Consider the following 20556-nt stretch of genomic DNA (forward strand, 5'->3'; position numbering starts at 1 on the left):
GTTTAATTGCCTCTAAAATATAAAAAAACGTAAAAGTAAATAATGCTTGGAAAAAAACAGCTTGTCTTGAAACCTGAGACAGTGAAATGATTCAAATGAGATAAGTATAATAAACTCACTAAGGGTCGCTCATCCCTGATAAGACTTTTAGGGGCCAGCAACAGAGGAACCCATTTGGATTTGGGTTGAGGTCCATAATAGTCAAGGGATTGAAAATTATCTTGTTTTATTTTTGGATCTTTGTTTGTTGTGGGCTAGCGTCAGTCATCTACCCAGAGGGAAGACATATGGTGCTCACTGGATTAAAGAGCCTGGGAAAACCCATCCTCCATCTGCAAGTTTAGTTATTTGGGGTAGATCATCAACCTGTGGGTATTGGGAAATGCAATTCAGGATCTCAGAGAGAATTCTTTCATTGCAATGACCTGCCTGACTTTTTCCACACAAATCTCATTTCCCACAGCTGGAATCACTAAGAGCTGCAGGCTGGCCTGGCCTGTGGCTCTGAGGCAGTGGTTCTCAAGTGTGGTCCCCAGACCAGAAGCAGCAGCAGCATCTAGGAACTGGTTAGTAAAGTAAATTCTTGGGCCCTGCCCCAGACCTACAGAATCAGAAACACTGTGCTTTCACATGCCCTCAGGGGATTCTGATGTATGCTCAAATCTGAGAACCACTGATCTAGGACAAATCCCAGCCTCATCTACTAGGATGATTCAGCACCTTGGGCTTTGCACTGCACCCCTGGTTCCCTGCAGACAGACTCTGGACCAATATTCATATGGAACTTCAAATCCAGCCTATGCTGTCCCTCTTCCTATGTTCTCAGCCCTTCGCAGGATATGCATGACTTCTTACTGACTCTTTATCATGCCATCTTCCTGAACTGCTAAATAATATCTCATTCCCAGCTAGAGAACATCAGTTTATCTTCCAATTCTATATTCCAGCCCATCTTGCTAACTCCATTCTGCTGCAAGGGAGTACCTTGAATTACAAATGCTGTAGATTGGGGTTCATGAATTAGTCATGATTTGGCAGAGTCTTTCAAATTTCTAGAGTTAAGCATTATAGTGAAAATTCAACATGATGGAAATCTGGTTAACGGCTTTGAAGTCCATCAGACATGAGTTTGAATCCTCGCTCCACCACTTACCAGCTATATGTTTTTGAGCAAATTATTAACCATCCTCTAAACCTCAGTTTACTGTAAAGCAGGAAAAATAATAATTTACATCATAGCATTGCTGGTATGAATACACAGAATAATATATGTAAAATATTTTGTAGAAGTTCTGACATAATAAGCACAACATAAAAATATAATGCAATATAGTATGATTAGGACTCTACTCTGATGGTCTGTCAATCATATGCCTCTTATTTGAGCCCTTTCATCAGCTCTCAGGGAAATCTCCCATATTTTCTATTTATGTAAATTTAACAAGGACCACCTCAAAAATATAACTTTAAATAAGATTCTGAGGTTTTAATTTGTTTGAACATGTTCTTATCCCATGCCATGCATTAGATTCTATTTCTTCTTAGATATTCTTTATCTACATTATTGATAAATGGTAAGAATGGTCACAAATTAAGGTGAAAGTAAAAGCATTCTGTGTTGAACTATTGCAGAAAACCCAAAGAGTTTATAAGAGAGGACTTAGGGCAGTTGTGCTGAATCAGGGTGGTTAAAATCCCTCCTGGGAGCACACCATTCCACTCACTCTGAGTCAGTGAGCTTTTTAGAAACACTGAGAACTCTCTGCTGTGCTCAGAAAAGCCTTGGGAAAGATTAGCTTACATTACATGGTCTAACAGTTTGCTCCCAGGCAGGAATTTCCCCACCTCAGGTCATCTTCATAGATTTGTTGTGATAATACTTTGGCCATAAATTTAGAACTGGAAAAATATACAGGGTCACTTTTAACCCAATTTTCTCAGTTGTAACAAGTATATAATTCAGTATATCTAACATAGTGGCTTTGTCCAGAAGGACACTTCATTGCCCTTATTTATTCCCTGGCCACATAAACCTAGGCAACTCACTTCAATTCATACTCTCAATTTTTCATAGGTAAAATGAAGACATTATGATTAATTATGTCAAAATTCCACCCAACATTAACATTCTATGGGTCTCTGAATCTAATGCTGGAGTAGAGCTTAGTTTTTATCAAGGTTGTTGTAATAAAAGTGAACGGACTGTTTAAGAGGTAGCTTCTCTATGACTGAGCAATTCAACTTAGAAAAATTTCTCATAAGGAAATAACTTGTGCATACCACTATGATTTATCTATGAAAATATTTATCCATGTGGATATAAATAAATGTAAATAGAATATTTATTGTAATAAAAATTAGATGTAGTTTAACTGATGACAAATAAAACTAAATTAATTATAGTACATTCATATATAAAATATTACACAGCCATTTAAAAACTATATTATAAAAGAACACAGGGAAATGGTCACTATTAGGTGAAAATAACAGGTAACAAGTCAATAAGTGTATAAACATACACATACACAAATATGTATATATATTTATAAAACTCTATAATACCAGATATAAATCTATAGTACTTGTTTATCTACATATAAATAAATACAAATACTATACAATTCAAATAATCCAAATAATAATGCCATGAGTGGTAGGATTACCTGTGATTTTTATTTTCATATTTAGCTTATACTGGATTTTCTGGATTTTCTACAATGAATTGGTATTATTTTTAGAGTTCAGAAAAAAAAAGAAAAAAAATTTTTTTGTTGTTGGCAAAAATGGACACATTTTTCTCTTTCATTCCTGAAAGGATTCTCAAAAGTATCTTCTCTGCCTATTTCAGATTCTCCTTTGCTTTATGACAGGTACTTTTTGGACTCATCACTTAGTAAGTCCAGGAGAGTATCAAAGAAACATTCTCATCTGCTTCTTCTCTCAAACGGCCCCCTTTTGGGTTTCTGCATCTCTGCCTGCACTGCCCACACTTTCCAGCTGATGAGGCTTGTCTTACATTGGTCCCTTCACTGAGAACGCTTTCTTCCATCTCAATCTTTTGAAATTCTGATCCACCTTCAAGACTTAGTTCAAATGTCTCTTCCTCCATTAGGTCTGAATTTCTGATCTCTCTCACTCTCTCTGTCCCAAAGTCACATAGCAATTGGTTTCTCCTCTGGCATTTACATTTTTTGCTCTGTATTTACAATGGGAGCTTGCCAGATTAAGGAGTAGTGAAGACTGAGGAACTGGTGAATGAACATTCCATCTGAGGAGGGCAGTGATTTCTCAGTTCCAGCCAATTTCTCCGGAGTGGGACTATGGGTCTAATATTGCCAGGCCTTCCAATATGTCAAGAAAAGTAAGAAATCCATATGTTTTTAATGTAAAATTCCCAGTTTTAAAATATTAGCTCATTAAAAAACAAACAAACAAAACACTCTGCAGATCAAAGGAAAAAATATCTATAAGCTGAATGTAGCCTGCAGGCCCAAGTTGGCAACCACTTTTTAGGCTTACATCTTTTATATCTCTGTATCCCCTTACCACCCACTGCAGAAGTTTGCTCATATGATTTGCACCTAGTAGGCATTCAACTATGTAAGCTCTCCACTTGGTGGGTCAGTGATAATAGGATCCACAGCAAAGATCTATCACTCAACCTTAGTGTTTTAAAACTTGTTTCGATGCTGATTTTCTCTCTAAAGAGCCTTCCAAAGGTAACATGGAATAAAATTCACTCCTATGACCTAAAACAGGAACTTGTCTTTTTTCCTGTACTTGGTACTAACCCAAGAGCACTGTCAGCACTCAATAAATAATAAATTATAGTCATTTAATTACAGCTTTTATGCATCCAGGTCATGTTATATTGACTTCACATTTGAAGCAAAATTTTCTAGCACTTAAGAAGAAAGCAGCAAGGGATAAAAGGCAAGCATAAGCCAAGAGATGGTCTAAGAAAGAAATGGTAATTTTTATATCTGCTTCAGAAGAGCTGAATCAGGCAAGGAAAATAGAAATGAAACCAAGCCAGCTGAATACCTCATAGCAGGGAATGGAAAAGCAACACAACAGCATCCTGGATCTATAGCATTACCTCACTGTCGTTCACCAAACAGCATTACATAACTGCTTTTGGCTCCTCTGAGAGTCACTTTCAGTGAGGTTGATAGAGATAACCTAAGGAAAGGTACGATCTCAAAGTCAGATAGCCAGGCAGAGGATCTGGCCTGGAGTCTTGAAAACAGTTTTGAATGTAGGACTTCTCCAGAGACTAGAGGACATGAGACAGGAGGGAGAGCAGGAGTAAAGGATATCCCTTCACTGGTGAGGAGACAAACATCATTGGCTGAAGAATACTAAGCCAGAATTGACTGCATGGGCACATTCTTGGAAGCAGGCAAAATTCTGTCAATAGATGGTGTTGCCTTGATGGTGCTAGAATGTGGAGGTTCAGCATTGAATCAGCCAGTCAACACATATCTGCCATGTGACAAGCACAGTTCTAAGTACAGAGGTCAAGGCCTCTGTTTTCATAGAGCCTTCATACTAACAGAGAGAGACAGATAATAAGCATGTTTACAAAAGGCATGTCAAAGAGTTATACCCTGTATAAAGAAAATAGAACAGTGTGCTAAAATAGAGATTGCCTGATGGGCCACATTAGATTGGAAGGTCAGAGAAGAGCTCTAAGGAGGTAACATATTAGCTGAGTCCTTAATGACAAGCAGGAATCAGCCATGCCAAATTCTAGGAAACAGCACCCCTAGAGGGAGGAACAGCTAGGGCAAATGCAAGGACCATCCTGTGTTTCAGCATAAGGAAGAATCTCAATATTTGTAGACTTTACAAAACAAGAGCAGAACTAGGAGGAAATGAGCTCAGAGAGAAGGAAAAGCAGCAGGTCCTATAGAATGTTGCAGGCCCTGGAAAGGGATTTAGAATTCATTCTAAGTACTTACGAAGCCACTGGAAGATTTTAAGCAAATAAGTACTATCGACTCCTCAGATCATATTTCCCAAGATGACACTTTCATTTGCGAAAGAGGGACAGTGGACACCCGGCAATGTGTTAGACCACAGAGTGATGTGTATTCTACTGCTGCCTCAAACTTTGTGGGGGAGCCTGGGGTTGAGCACAGAGGTTGAGCTGGTGATGGGGTCAACACACCAGTGGGGCTCAGAGAAACTTGTGCTGTTGTTGTGGGAAAGGAAGCCATCTTGCTGGAAATCAGCTCCACTACTTGCCAGAGCCCTATCAGCAAACGGGGTGTTCCCTGAAACTTCTATAGCTCCCTGCTTGTGTCTCTGCTGAGCTCTTATCAGACTGTGAGCTTTATGAAGCAAGCACCCTATTTATTGACTCCTTTTGTCCCCAATGTACTGCACAGTGACTGATATATGATAAGTGTCCCAGAGTTTGTTTAGTAGGATTCAAAGGAATTAATAGAATGTGCAGTTGATCCTATCCATCTTGCACTGCTTCTAGAAAAGCCAGCAAGCTTTATGGGGAGGGAGCTGACGAGGGGTCCAAGATTTACTGAGTTCACCATTTTAACTGACAGGTTAAGATCCACTGCTTATCCTATGCTAATTTTATGAGAATACTGTAAGCCATGATACTCAAGTCTGACTCTCTCTGAATTAAAACAGTACTCATTGATCTTCATTTACTGACATCTACAAAGGTGATCTCACCCCCTAAATTCTGACGTGTCTTCCTCTTGCATGGTGTGTGTAAGTGATGAACTATAAAAGAATAATCTGATAAGAGAAAAATGAATATCTTACTTACATATCCATATTCCAAATCCCAGCACCAGCAGTAATTGCAAAATCTCACAAAACATGCCCGGAGAAAGTCCCCGATGAGGATTGTGACATAGGTGGTCAGAACATCAGAAACGGTCAGCCGCACAAATTCCTATTGAGATATTATCTGCATTAAAACGTGCATTTCTCGGGGGCCAGCCCCATGGCTGAGTGGTTAAAGTTCCGCGTGTGCCAGTGTGGCAGCGGGTTCCAATCCCAGGAGCAGACCTACTCCACTCATCAGCCATGCTATAGAGGCATCCCACATACAAAATAGAGGAAGATTGGCCCAGTCGTTATCTTAGGGTGAATCTTCCTCAGCAAAAAGAAAAGAAAAAAGTACATTTCTCTCTGTTAACATCAAATTTGTCGTTTCTAAATAGTATCAGCTTGGAAACTTCAATTCATAGTAAAGAAAGTAGCTAGCCATATTTAGCAAATGAAGAATGTTTCAGCCCTATTTTATTAGTTTAAAATAATTATTTCCTGTTCCAAAATCACTGTATCAAAAGCCTTCTTACCGGGAAACTTAAATAAGCATGACACAAGAACCCAAGACAGGAAAACATTGACCATACAGAGTTTAAAACTTTAATCTGGCCAACAGCACTATTTATAAAGTTAAAAGAAAAACTTGGAAAGAATTTGTAGCAGATATGATAGAGGATTGGGTTTTTTAACGCATTCAAAATTTTATGAATCAGTATGACAAAAGACGGGCAATCCAATAATGAAAAAATATGGTACATGGAACAAATAAGAAATTCACAGAAGAAAATATACAATTAAAACATTCAAAAATACTTAAACCCCACTAATAAAAATGAAAATTAAGACAGTGAGCTGTTGCTTCACAGAGTGATAAATATTTGAAAATCCGTGCTTCTTCATAGTGGTGAGAGTGAGGTGACACAGGCACCGTCATAAACTGATGGGGAAGTTAAACTAGTGCAACATTTGGGGGGAAATTTGTGAATATCCAGCACATTTTAAATTATGTGGAGTTTGATCAAGGAAATTCACTTCTAGAAATATTTCCTACAGTAATATTAACACAAGTGCACAAATCTATATGTATAATTATGGGAGTATCGCTTCTTCCAGATAAAAATTGGAAATAATTTAAGTGTGCTCAGGAGGAGATAAATTAAATAAAACAGGGTGTCCACACAACGGAATATTGTGAGCTCTCAAAAAAAAACTGCTATTGTGGTTATGGATGCACAACTATGCAAACATATAACTAGAAACCACTGAATTATACACAGCCGGCCCTCTATATCCGTAGGTTTCACATCCGCAGATTCAACCAACCACAGATCAAAATTTCGCTGATACAGAGGAATTGAATTGCATCTGCAAATGCAAAACCTGTGGATGCGGAGGACTGACTGTATTCACTGTATTACACCATTTTACATAAGCGACTTGAACGTGGGTGATTTGGGTGCCTGGCGGGTCCTGGAACCAATCCACCGCTGATACTGAGGGAGGACTGTACTTTGAATGGGTGAAATGTACCCTATGTGAATTATGTCTCAATGAAGTTGTTTAAAAAGTGCTAAAATGCTATGGTCTAATAAGAAACAGGGTTTTAAAAATTTATGAACAGGATATGTGATATGTTGTCATTTGTTAACAAAAAACCCTATGTATATATACGTACATGTATATGTATAATATGTATAGATATATGCATAGAAAAGGTTTGAAAAATTAGAAACTGGTTACCTCGGTGGTGTGGACTTGAATTTCTGTGCAAAGTGTGTGTGCTGTGGGTTGGAGAGGAAGTTCACTATTTCCTCATGGGACTTGTATGACCATGGGCAATAAATATAAGAACAGACATATATAATTATAAATTTTCATCATGATAGTCACTTCCACTCTTCCCTTTCTGTTCCTTCCAAAATATTTGTGCCCTAAGACTGAATACACTGAATATCTAAGATATATTTTTCCAGAAATACTAGTGTTCTTCCATAATATGAGGAGACTTTTGGTTTTTATTTCCAGCTACCTATATAATCTCCCTTCTATAATAACTAGTGAGAAAGAATTATCTCATAGGACAAAGGGACATTTGACTAGCAGTCATTAGGTTGATTTCTAGCCTCATAATTCAGAGCAATGCTTCCTAAACTCCGAGTAGTCATGTACCACCGTCACGATTCTTGTCATGTCCAAGTACTATCTGAAATATTATTTACTTAATATTTCTTTTAACTTTAATATACTTGTTTTTAAAAGATAACTGCTACTATTTTAAATAGAAGGTATATATCACATGCCATGAGTAGAAATTAACTGTAACATAAATATAATAAAGGCAAAAAATATTATATTGAAAACTTAAAAATATAGATTTAAAAGATTATCTCAGCATTAGTTCTCACCAAAAGTAGCACCTGTGACAAGGGCTTGTAAGCAAGTAGTGCATTGTGGGAAGTGTTGTCAAAGAACAGAGTGGGGATTGGGAAGAATGAAACAGGAAAGGAGAGAAAATCTTAACCCAAGGATGTGTTCAAAGCTATCACTACTGGGGCAAATGGTCTTGATTCTTCCGGGGACCCACTCAGTAGCCATAGATAATGAGCCTCAGAATTACCCACTCAAGAGACAGAAAAAGGAAGTATTGATCCACTAGCTCCCATTCCCATTAGTCAAAGATGGCGCCATGTGACATTAACAACTCGCTTGGTGACAGCAGAGAGCCTCTGGGATAAAGGTGAGACTATGTGCACAGCTCAGTTGAGATGCTATTAGGTAACAGCTGCATGCAGTTATTTGCTGCAGCAACAGCTAGACTCAAATGGTGGGCCAGGAGTGTGAGGTTTCTGCATAATCTGAAAGTTTCAGTATAATCTGACTCTAGCTCTCCAAGTTATTCTTGTGTTTGCTCTTCTCTTTGTCTTCTCCTTTCCAGCCCCATTGGTTTTCTTTCAGAACCCCAAACTCCATACTTTTTCATGCCACAGGGCCTTTGCATGTGATCTTCACTTTACTCAATCACTCTTACTTCACCTCTTGACTCAGTTTACTCCAACTAGTATACATCACTGCAGAATCACTAACTTAGAGAAGCCTCTCTCACCTCACTGAAAAGAGCAAGCTCTCCTAGAAGTTCTCAGATTCCATGCATTTCATTCTTGTAGTGCTTTGTTGTTATTGTAAATTTGCAATTTTTGCATAATTATTTAATTAATGGCTTTGTTCCCCAAAGAGATTGTAATTTTCACAAGGGCAGCACTATTGTACCTGTTGTACCTCTAGTATCTAGCACAATGCCCGGCACTGAGCATGCACTCAATAAACATGGAATGAATGAATGAATGATAGTAAATTCTTGTAGTTATTTCTGGCCATAACTTTTCTCTTCCCTACTCTTATTCTCATTTTCATTCCCCCAGCAATTTGAGTTCAGATTCTAATAACCAGCATCAATTAGAGGTAGGCTATGAGGGCTATTTTTAGGTTTCCACTGCCAGGTCAGGAAGACTGCCTCAGGTGAAAGAAAATTTCAGAGTGGTTTTGAAGTCCTCCATGTCTTTCTAAGCATCCTCATCTCAATGGTTGAAATTCTGTTTTTCCCAAGCAGTGTCATAACTTTCACATAAAATACCAGGATTCAAACTTTATATGGAAATGTAAAAAGGTTTATTCACACACCATAGGCAGAATACACTGCTTTATAAGAAAGGTGGCCCAGCCCATCTCGGGGACATCATGCAATCTGAGTGCCTAGCGTGCTAGTCAGGATGGGAGCACGATCTCCACACAAGCCTCCTGTTGAGCACTGCACTCCATGCCTAACGACTTTACACTCATGACATTTAGTTAAAACATCTGGGCAGCTTTGATCAGTAAACCTAAGAGAATGATTAGCAGGTAAAGAGAAAACAATAGTCAAGAGACATCACAATGGGCCACAGACTGTAGATATTCCATGGCAGGAGTCTGCAGAGTATGTGTTGATGCTGATTATGTTTCTGGGGGATAATTCAGCACTATGGACAAGGAGACAAACTCTAATCAGACTGTAGATTAAATTTGGGCTCCTCACATTGACTTCCTTTGAGGTCTTGAGCCTTTCTGAGTCATAGTCTCCTTATCTATAAAATAGAGATAATAATATAACTTATCTCGGAGGGTAATTGAAAAATCCAAGGAAGTAATGCTTGGCACGCTAGAAGTATTCAATAAATGTTAGCCATTGTTGTTATCTTCAGCCGTTGGCTGCTTTCTCTCCTTCCCCGAAATGCAGACCTCAGTATATAGCTTCAAATAGCAATCTCTCAAGAATGACTCTGTTGCTTACCTATCAGATACCATTGGAGATGAGACTAAATGACTATATCTTGAGATTCTCTGGAGAGATAAAGGAGCCACCAAGTTATCTTATATTTATATTCAAAGAGAGCTTTGAGTCCCACAGCATGCTTGAGGAAAAACGAAGCAGAGGGCATCCATGGAGGAGAAGAGGGAACATTTGGAATGTTCTCATAGAACAATGAAAGTCTTTGGGGTGCATCTTTAACACTACTTGCAAAGCAGCTGCCTTTACTATTTCTTCTGGAGTGACTTTGTTTTAAGTGGCTAAAAGAAATGTTTCCAGGTGCATGGATACAGAGATTGGTGTCTGAAGGGCCAGACCTTCCCAGAACTCAGGGTTTTTATGTCCCCTGTGTTCTCTTTGTTCCCATGGATTTCACCTCCCTCATCAACATTCCATTCAGAACACAACCCCTTCCCTCTGGTCAGCTTCTGCCTGCTTTCCCACAAGAGCTGAATGGTCCTTCAGAGAAAAGGTGAAAGAGAAGGGGGTAACCCAACTACGAACGGCAGTAAGGAAAGATGATGAAGCAAGGAAAAGCACTACACACAGGAGTCTTTTAAAAAAAGGACAAGACAAGTAGCATGGTCCAAGGGCTTCCAAGAAGAATTAAATAAGTGACTTTTCCTTTACTTTAAGTGAGTGTTGTGGGACTAACACAGAGGCTTCTGCAAAATCAGAAACCTAAGTATTCTCCTAGACTGCATTGGCATTCATAACTATTAAACATTTCCTCCTTCTCAGAAGTGAGCAGCCCCAATCTTATTCTTTACAGTTAATTCTATCCATCCTGTTTAATAGGTATTTGCCTATTAAAGGGTAAATTTCTTAGCCCTCATGCCATCCTGCATTCTAGGATGTACAGAAGAGAATGTCTCAAACTCTTTGAGTTTGTGAAAACTCTACTTCATATTTTTAATTTAGCTCAACTTTTGCTGAAGATTCAGGGCTATGTGATAAAACAGACTTGTGTTAAGCACCATGATCATATTTTGCTTCAAGGAGCTTTGAGATATGGAAACCCATGTACTCCTGTGTATTCATTTCCTATTGCTATGGTAACAAATTGCCACAAATTTAGCAGCCTAAAACAACACAAATTTATTTTCATACAGTTCTGGAGGTCAGATGTTTAAAATCAAGGTGCAGGCATCAGGGATGAATCTGTTTCCTGGCCTGTTTCAGCTTCTAGAGGCCGCCTGCATTCCTTGGCTCATGGTCCTCTTCTTTCATCTTTAAAGCATATCACTCCCAACTCTGGTTGCACTGTCACATCTAGTTTTTCTAACTTTGACTCTTTTGTCTTCGCTTATGATTTCAATAGGCCCACCCACATAACCCAGGATAATTTTCCTATCCCAATATCCTTAAATTAATCACATCAGCAAAGTCCCTTTTTCCGTGTAAGGTAGCACAGTCACAGGTTACAGAGGTTAGAACGTGCACATCTTTGAGGAGCTGGCATTCTCTCCATCACACTGTGGATCACAAGCCCCTCTCCACTAAACGCAGGCAGCTTTCATTCCATTTCATTTGTTATTTCATACATAATACCTTCCTATTAACATGCATGAAATGTGCATGGCTGAACATCAAGTATTTAATAACATGTAACTGGGAAGAGAGGGGTTTATCTCGGCCCTGAAAGCTTAAAAAATAAAGTAAAAGAAAATCCTTAATTATATCATACTTTTCGGACTTAGTCTTCAATGATGTATGTCTAGCATTTAACATTTTCCTTATTTATTTTTCCACAATTGAAATCACAGTTGATTGGCTTAAGTCCAATGAGCACCTGATTGAGGCCTGAGGACATTTAATCATATCCATCTTTGTTTAAATTATATTAATTTTATAAGACTAATATTATCTTTCAATTTTCCTTTTATCTTACAAAAATAAATACACAGTAAAAACTTACTAATTTTCACAAAGATCACATTACTTCTGAAACTGAACTATTGTCTAACAGACAGAAGTACTATGACATATTTAGAAATAACTGTTCATCACTGATGAACCAAAGGCCAAAATTAGATTATGAAATGCACACTAGAAATGTCAATTCTAGTGAGACAAAATTAAAGGTTTTCAAAATATAAATTGGATCTTTATAGAAATAAGAGAACTGAAGTAGGGTTTTTTGTTGTTTTTGTTTGGTTTGGTTTTCCTTATTGGACAGACAGCCATAAGAAACATTATTTCTTTTCTCTGATAAAATACCGCTAGTGTTGGCTTAGGGCCATTTACACAATCACCATGAAAGCAACTAACCTAAAACAGTATTTCCTTTAATGCTTAAGGGACAATTATTTGACAAAAATTGACATTACTGAAATTACTATTGGTGTATGCTCCCAAAAGAATCTATTTTTTTATGACAAACAGATTACACTAAATAGAGTTCCATTTAAATATTCACTTGGGTCTGTATCTAAATCTAGGTACTTTATTACAACACAAATAGATAGTAAACATCTCCTCACACCATTTGAAAATATCCTTCCTTTATAGGCAACTGTAAAAGGGGTGTAAAAGTAGTACTTCCCTCAATGAATGGATGTGAGGACTGCATGAGATAATATATATGAAATTCACAGCCAGCACATGGTAAGCAAACCATAAATGTTAGCTATTTTATATCAATGAGCAATAAAAAAATAGGCCACATTTATGGAAGAAACGTTGATTCTGCTCTTTTTTAATACATTAATCGTCATGCACGTCTGTTTGTGCCATTACCTGTCCCACCATTGTTTCCCAGCAGGGCCCTCGAGGTACATCTGCAGGATGCACATAAAAGGGTGGCCCAGTGGTATTTCCTGTAAGGGATGCATTGTAGGCCTTGATCATGTTGGCTTCCCATAAAGTAATATTAGCCTTTACTAGCTTCTCCTCTTCGATCTAGAAAGCAAAGCAATGGAAACAAAAATGAAGAGAACACAGATTTGAAAGACATTTCTGGCAATCTTGAGACTGAGAATGTAACAACATGCTGATGGCAAGGACAATCCAGACGTAAGACTTACCTTGTTGTTAATCTCATCCATCAAGGCAAGAATAAATACATACAAGTTGCCTAACAGAAGAGCAAAAATGCGTCCCAGTAGCCATTTCAGAGCAATGAGGGGGTGGTAATCTTCCAATTCAGCAAATAAGTCAAACAGTGTTGGACAGAACATCCCCAGGAGGGACATGACCATGTTCATCTACAAGGAGACACAAGGGATGAACTAGGTTACTGGTGTTTAAAAATTATTACTGCTTTCCTCCAGAATTTTGCAAGATTCCAGCTAGGTTCCTTTGATCTTTTGTAAGACTAAAGAAGATTATCTCATGCATTTTTTAAATTTGTTCTTAATAAAACACCAAAGACAACATTCAACTCACATTCTCAAGGTGTGCTTGTGTAAGAGCTTGTGTATGTGGCAAAAATTACAGTCTGTTTTCTAGTATAAGGAAGGATGTGATTTACGTCACTCTCTATCCAAAAAACACATATTGTTCTACATGGTAACCGATTCTGGTATGGTGATACGCTGCACAACAAGATTTCTAAAGGAAATGGAAAATGAGCTGCTTGAGGAACAAGATCCAAACTGGAAACACTAATTGGACAATCATCAGCATATGGGTTAGGTTAATGAGTTAGAATAGACGAACTCCCTGAGACATACTAAATACTGAATTCTGGAGAAGGCAAACTGCTGGAGGCAAAAAAACAAGCAAACAAAAGAAAGGAATGAGTGTTATCAAAGAAAACAGAGGCCATTCAGAGAAACAAAAGAAGAACACGTGGCATAATGTTATTGAAGCCAAGGTAGGAAAGTTTCAAAAAAGAAGAACTGGTTTATAATGCCAAAGGCTAGAGAATGATGAGAGAGAGAGAGAGAGAGAACGAAAATGTGAAAAGAAAGAGATGTGTGGTCCTTATCTCCAGACTGACTGGCACCCTTATGACTATATTATTAGGCTAAATTAAGTCACAGAAAAGAGTCCAGTTCGTGTACCACTTTATGATGGGGAAAAAGCCTCCTTTAAATAAAATTTTCAGGTAACATTGGCAACTGTCTTTCCTAAATATCTGGCTCAAATTGTCACCACTAAACATTTCCTATTTCCTCCTGTGGACTCCATGTTTTGAATGATGAGAACTACCCGACTATATTTAGAAAATAATTGTGAATGTGTTTTTTCCATTTTTATTAAGAACATTATATAAGCATGACTAACAGGAGCAAAAATCAGCATGACATAATATAAAGTCAGCATGATACAATTTCAGGCTAAAGTAAAAACTTAGCAGATCCTGTGCAATCTTATATAAGGTAAATTTAAATTCTTTTTCATCAAATTTGTAAAGTTATTCTTGAATCCCCATTATTACCTTTGGCCCCTAAGGCTCAGGGTCCCCTAAAATGGATGTTAAACAGGTTCTTAGAAAGAGTGACTCTTTTAGTGATAATCAACTACCCGTACTTTAATATAGTTCATTTATACAAAAAATATGATCAATATGAACCATGGACCAAAGTGGCGTGATAATTTTGCCTGTAAATACTATTACAACTATACGAGAGAATTTGACAGCAAACTTAGGAAATGCTTTGAGGTTCTCCTTTGTTTTAAATAAATGAAATCTCTCTATCTAATGACTTTCTGCTTTACAGTTTTCCACGAAATGTCTGTGTTGAATGTATGATCTCTCATCTCCAGTGTTACTGAAAAACCTAGAATATTTTTATTTGGAGCCTTTTGTTGTAAGTAGGTTATATCATTTTCTGTCCAAGATTTTTCTAGAAAATTGTACAGTTATGAAGACTTTATTAATCTTTTTGGTTTACAAGGCTCTGCAGAAGATTCAGTGTGGGAAATCTAGACTTCCCACAGCCTAAATCTACACATACTTTGAAAATGCCAAAGTTCAAAATGATACCACATTGTATGCCAGAACATTTTATGAAAGGGAGCAGGCCCTAGAAACAACACATGATCAATGATTTCCTGATTCTACATACCCACTTCTGACCTCTTTTCTCTGACCTGCTAAATGGGCAGATACCCTGAAGAAAAATCACAATCATAATATTTAATTCCTGGCAAAGAGCTGGCCTTCCTCATTTGAATAGCACTTGGAGGGGGAGGAAATACAGCAGTGGGAGGAGCAGCTGGAGACGTGCAGTTAGGCTGCTTGTGAAAACAGAGAGAAGCCCAGACTTGCCCAAAGCAGGGGAAAGGGGTGCAATCTGAATGTTTCCAGTGAGATAAACATAAGAACCAAGGGCTTTCTCATCGCTGCTTCAAAGAATTCAGGCAACAATTGGATCTTTCAACAACAGGTGCAGGATCTATGGAGAAAACAACTCTAAGTCATGGAAAGAGTGTTGGGCTTGAAATCAAGATTCCTAGGTTTTAACTCGCACTCTTCTCCACAGTTCTATGACTGTGAACACATCACCTAATCTCCTGAGTTTTATTACCCCCACCTGTAAAATGTACTGGTTGGAATACATGCGTTCTAATTCCTCTTCCAACTCTAACTTTCCATAATGTCACAAAATGAAAAACAGATGGACAGACAGATTTGGAAATAAGGCTGGAAAAGAGTGGAAAATGTGCAGCAGGGTTGGTTAACTCTCAGGGCAGGATGGAGGGGATAGGTCAAGAGTGCCCTTATTTAACATTCCACCATAGACGCAATCCACAAAATCACAAATGTCATGTTCTAATCGCATAAAAAGCAGGCAGAGACGAACTTCATTTTTTTCCCACCACCCAAGGGTGTCAGGATCTTGCTGTGCAAATTCCTGGGATCGCTTCACAGCCCAAAAGATGAGGTATCCACTCCCGCCAAGTGTCAGAAACACGAAGAAGTTAGCAAGAAACCTCAGGAATCTGATCAAGTGGATGTTTTCTTCCACTTGGGCCGCTCTTTCTTCTATTATAGCTTCCTGTACCCAAGCAAAACAGAAAAAAAGGAATATCTGAGTTACAGAAAATATCAGGAACTCAAGAATTATTTTTGCAAACATTAGAATATGAGGAATGAATATGTAAACTAAATCTGGGATTCCATAAACCAGGTGAATATTGCCAGCAAGTGAGAACAAATGAGAGAAAGAAGGAAGAATTCTTACAAACTCTGATTGATTTAGTACTAGGATAGTCTTCATTCTAATCTCTTCCAATAGGGTTTAAAAAGAAAGCTACAAAATAATACTTTAGAGTCATTTTAAATACTGAGCTAACTTATTCCTGTAAATAATTAGTGAGCATTGCTCTATTATTTAAAATATCTGATTCTGATTACTAATGGTCTCTTGTTTCAAGCCAATGGCATTGTTTTATTACCAAATTTAGAGAAGAAATAGTGCTTTCATGGGTCATCAGATATTTTCCAGTCAGGATCAAAACCCTGTCCAGATCCTGGTAGGCAGAACTGATGAGTTAATCTTTCTTTTAATTGTCAAGATGCTTCGCTACTAGACCATATGGAATGGCTCCAATTTTACTCTCAGAGATACAAAGAAAAGTCTCTTGAAGTTGGAGTCTTTACCTTAAAGTTCATGGTGATAGAATTGAATTTGTTGTCTGCTGTCTCAGGATTGCCAATCAGGTAGTCCCAGCTGGTGAACACCTTCCAGCTGAAGTTGAAAGTGTTGTCATCACCACCTCCATCATCACCAATATTTTTGGTCATCCTGTAAAAACAGAGAGTTTAACCCAGCAGCCAGAATACAAAAAGAAAGAGGGAGGGTAGGGAGTTTCAAAACATCATAATTACAGGCAAATTGGAGAAGCAATATCTAAAAGACATATATTTTCAAACGTTTGTTCTAATAACCAGAAAATAAAAGTTTATTTTAAAATTTTTTTAAACTCTTCATTTTCCAGGCCTTCAAGATTGAAAGACTACTAAGTAGTCATGATTTTAACAAGTTATATAAAAATACATATTTTTTTGTCTTCTTAAAGTCATATACTTGGTTCTTAACCTTTGGTGGAATAAGGATCTCTTTAAGAATCTGATGAAAATCATTGGGTCCCTCCCCAGGAAAGAAACTATGTATAGACTCTTGAGCTGTTCTACACAACTTGAATTGGTTTCCAGACACCTTGAAGCCTAGGGATGGACTAACCCGGGTCAGGAAATTTCTGCGTAGATTTCAGTTCCTCCTAGAATCTCTTCCTAAAGAGTGATTACACTGAATGCCTGAAATTTCTCCATACTCTACAACTTTTGACCAAAACTCGAGATTTTTACACACCCTTGATGCTAAGTAGTTACGTATATCTAATCAGTGATTTTTTTAAAATATTTTTTTGGTTGGAGAGTTTAAAATGCCTTTACTTACAGGTGTATTTCAGTGGTTAGAGATCTATATTCCACTTACTCCACTTCCTTTTTTTCCTTTATCACTATAAATAGCAAAATTAAACTTTCATGTGATACACATTATAAAATGTTCCCATAGGGTTTTGGTTTCTAAAATTAAATGGTGATGTGAAACTGAAAAAAAAAGGATTAGAATGACATAAAGCTGACATTATAGGTTGGTAGGCAACTTTAAGGTCATCTAAATTCCCCCTCTGTTAGTCCCACTCCTTATAGAGGTTTATATATTTTAAATGGGCTAATGTGTTATAAATAATAACCAAAAATAATTGGTTACATCAGTTTACCACTTTACCCTTTGCAAATGGTGTTTATGTGTATTATCATATTTGTCCTCAAAAACTTAGCAACAGATCAAGGTAGTTAATATTATTCTTTTTACAGATGGGAAAGCTGAGGGTTAAAATTATGAAGTGATTTGCTGGACATTACCCAGCAGTCAACCACAGAGGTAGGTCAAGGGCTTAGGTTTTCTGACTTGATTCTGGTGCCCAAGCTAGGACACCATGAGATATGTTAAACCATTTAAAGTGCCTTTTTGTAGGCCAAAAAGGGTTGAAATCAAATATTTAAGATGGTTTAACCTAGGGAGAAAATTATTCATTTGTTACGACGCCATCATCCATTTTTGTACTGTCACTGAGCAAAGGGCAGGGCCTCAAGTAAAAATGGCCACTTGACAAGTAAGTTTTGGACGGAGCTTAATCACTGGCAAAATTCTGTAGTTGTAGACAGCCTCCCAGAGAAGAGAGCTCTAGCTGGACAAGCAAACTGGGAACATTCTGCGTGTGGGAATGGACAAGAAAGGAAGTTGAATACCGAAAGAAGTAGGGGAGGATGTCGAAGGCAAACTGCTCACATTACCTTTTTGCTGAGAGATGGCCCTAAGATCTATAAAATGTTCCATGGACATCTCTGTCCCTTGCCTAGAGAGGAAAAGTACCTACTTATGAAAATTCTTCCTTTGTGAAGGAGGCTACAGTTCTGAACTGCTGTATCTATGAAAAGCAACCTCAACATATCATTTGCTTTGCTGAGAAGTTGTGGGAAGCAATTGTTGTATTTATGCCTTTGTCTCGGGTTTAATACTGAACTTTTGCCTTGGACCACAAGTTTACATCTCCATTTATGCATTGGGGTCATTTGGTCATTTTATGGGTGCATGTGGAGGTTTGTAATAAATCAAACATGCCTTCACAAAGCCTAAGCCAACAAAGGTCGCTATAATGTATCCTCTGCTAAAATGAAAGGAAGGGGATTGAGAGGGAGGTAGGAAGCAACTCTCTAGAAGCTCATAGAATAAGACCACTACACAAGGAAGAGAAAATTATAGCAAGGACTATGCTATAGTCCTTGTGTTACATTCTTAAGAAAGAAGAAACTGCAGCAAATATTTGACTGTAAAGAATAACACAAAAATATAAATTCATAATATATTGGCCACACCAGTGGTTGTTCCTTAGTTTACAGTCTGTTTCCCCAACTGAGCACCATGAGGACAGGGACTTTGTTCTGTTCACTATTAGCCTCAGACACTAGATAGCCCCACAGAATGCCCACAGTAAGTGCTCTATAGTTATTAAATGAATGAACAAATACATGAATTGTAATTCTGGAAGTAAATTTAGAACTTGAAAGAGCCTCACCAAATAAATACATACAGCATAAAAAGCTTTCACATGGTACAATACGTATCATATGCTCCTTATGCTATTGTTATTCAGTTCTGTCTTTGTCATCATGATAGGTTTTGACAACATCATCTCCATAAATGGTTGCCACTCATCCTGGACCACTACTATCCCAAGTCCATGCTTACAAGAGAAGAATTTTTCAAGTTGCATTTCATAATCCTAGATGTAGTTCATTAAGCTGTAATAAGAAATGGAACGTGGTGACTTCAAGTTTCTCATACTTCACCACTTTTCTGCTTGAAGCAGAAAATTCTGACACTTTTGAAACAAGGTCAACCATAGCGTGAGGAAGAGTAGACAATGGTGCTTTGTGGGATTTACCAGGACTTCTTGTTCCATAGGCCAGCCCCATTTACTCTTCCATGGCCTGCTGGGGGGTCTGAAATCCATCATTAGAGACTTCAACATTGTTATCTCCAGCAAAAATATCTCAGAAGTAACATATAAGACTAAAGTCTATGATGGGTTCTGATTTTTTTCTCTGAGCTTTTCTCTCTGAGCTTTTCTCTGAGACAGCTAGCTAAGAGAGATTCCTACAGCAAAGAAAAGTTGAGTTGGGAAGAGGAAGGAGAAACAACTTTGAGGCTAAGATCCTGTGTGTGGGTGTCAAGAGACGTAAAAGACTTTTGGGTAGGGAATCAGGAAAGTAACAGCTGGCTGGGTAAGTGGGTATAAAAGATGTGAAAGTACATAAAGACACTAGAAATCAAGGTAGAAGGGAGAAAATAAATTTTCACTTATTTAGAAATGTTGTGTGAGGTTGGCCATGATTTTAATGTAATCTTGTAAGACAAAGACATAGTCTTGATGGGTATAATTTTGTTCTTTTTACAAAATTTTCGACCACAGGAGTTAAATCACGTCTATATAACTCCTAAAGAATTTGGCAACAGATAAGAAACAATTTTAATATAGAATTTAAAAGGTTACCCCGGTCAAAATAGAGGCATTTCCTTGTCCTCATCACCATAGATGTATCCTCAGTGATTAGGGGGAAAATGCTGGAATTAGAGGGTGATGTTCAAAGCTCAGTTCTGCAACTTACTGGATATTTGAGCTTAGTCAAATCATCAAACTCTGCTGAACCTTAATTTCTCCATCTATATAACAGGGATAAGTAATATCTGCTCAACCAAGTATAGAAGATTGATGGAAGGAACAAATTAGCCTGTGTATGGAGAAGCACAGAGGTCACGAGGTATACTGGGTAGAAAATGCCTTTTGAACTAGAAAAATAGAGGTGCAAAGAGGTCCTACAGTCAAATGGCTTCGGGCAGGTCATTGAGTATCTCTAATATTTATTTCATTATTTGTAA

At 37.8% G+C, this 20556-nt stretch overlaps 1 protein-coding gene across 1 annotated transcript in view; it reads right to left on the minus strand.

The window, feature by feature from the left end:
* Positions 1-20556, minus strand: part of TMC1 (transmembrane channel like 1) — a 117127-nt gene that overhangs the window by 23441 nt on the left and 73130 nt on the right. The window contains exons 11-15 of the mRNA XM_004439650.2: positions 16707-16851; positions 15907-16101; positions 13180-13359; positions 12893-13054; positions 5801-5929 (exon numbers count right to left, since the gene is read on the minus strand). Of these exons, the coding sequence (XP_004439707.1) occupies positions 5801-5929; positions 12893-13054; positions 13180-13359; positions 15907-16101; positions 16707-16851 (811 nt within the window). The remainder of the gene's footprint in view (positions 1-5800; positions 5930-12892; positions 13055-13179; positions 13360-15906; positions 16102-16706; positions 16852-20556) is intronic.

The sequence above is a fragment of the Ceratotherium simum genome, chromosome 20, assembly GCF_057802395.1.
Source record: "Ceratotherium simum simum isolate JZ-2026a chromosome 20, ASM5780239v1, whole genome shotgun sequence".
NCBI classification, from domain to species: Eukaryota; Metazoa; Chordata; class Mammalia; order Perissodactyla; family Rhinocerotidae; genus Ceratotherium; species Ceratotherium simum.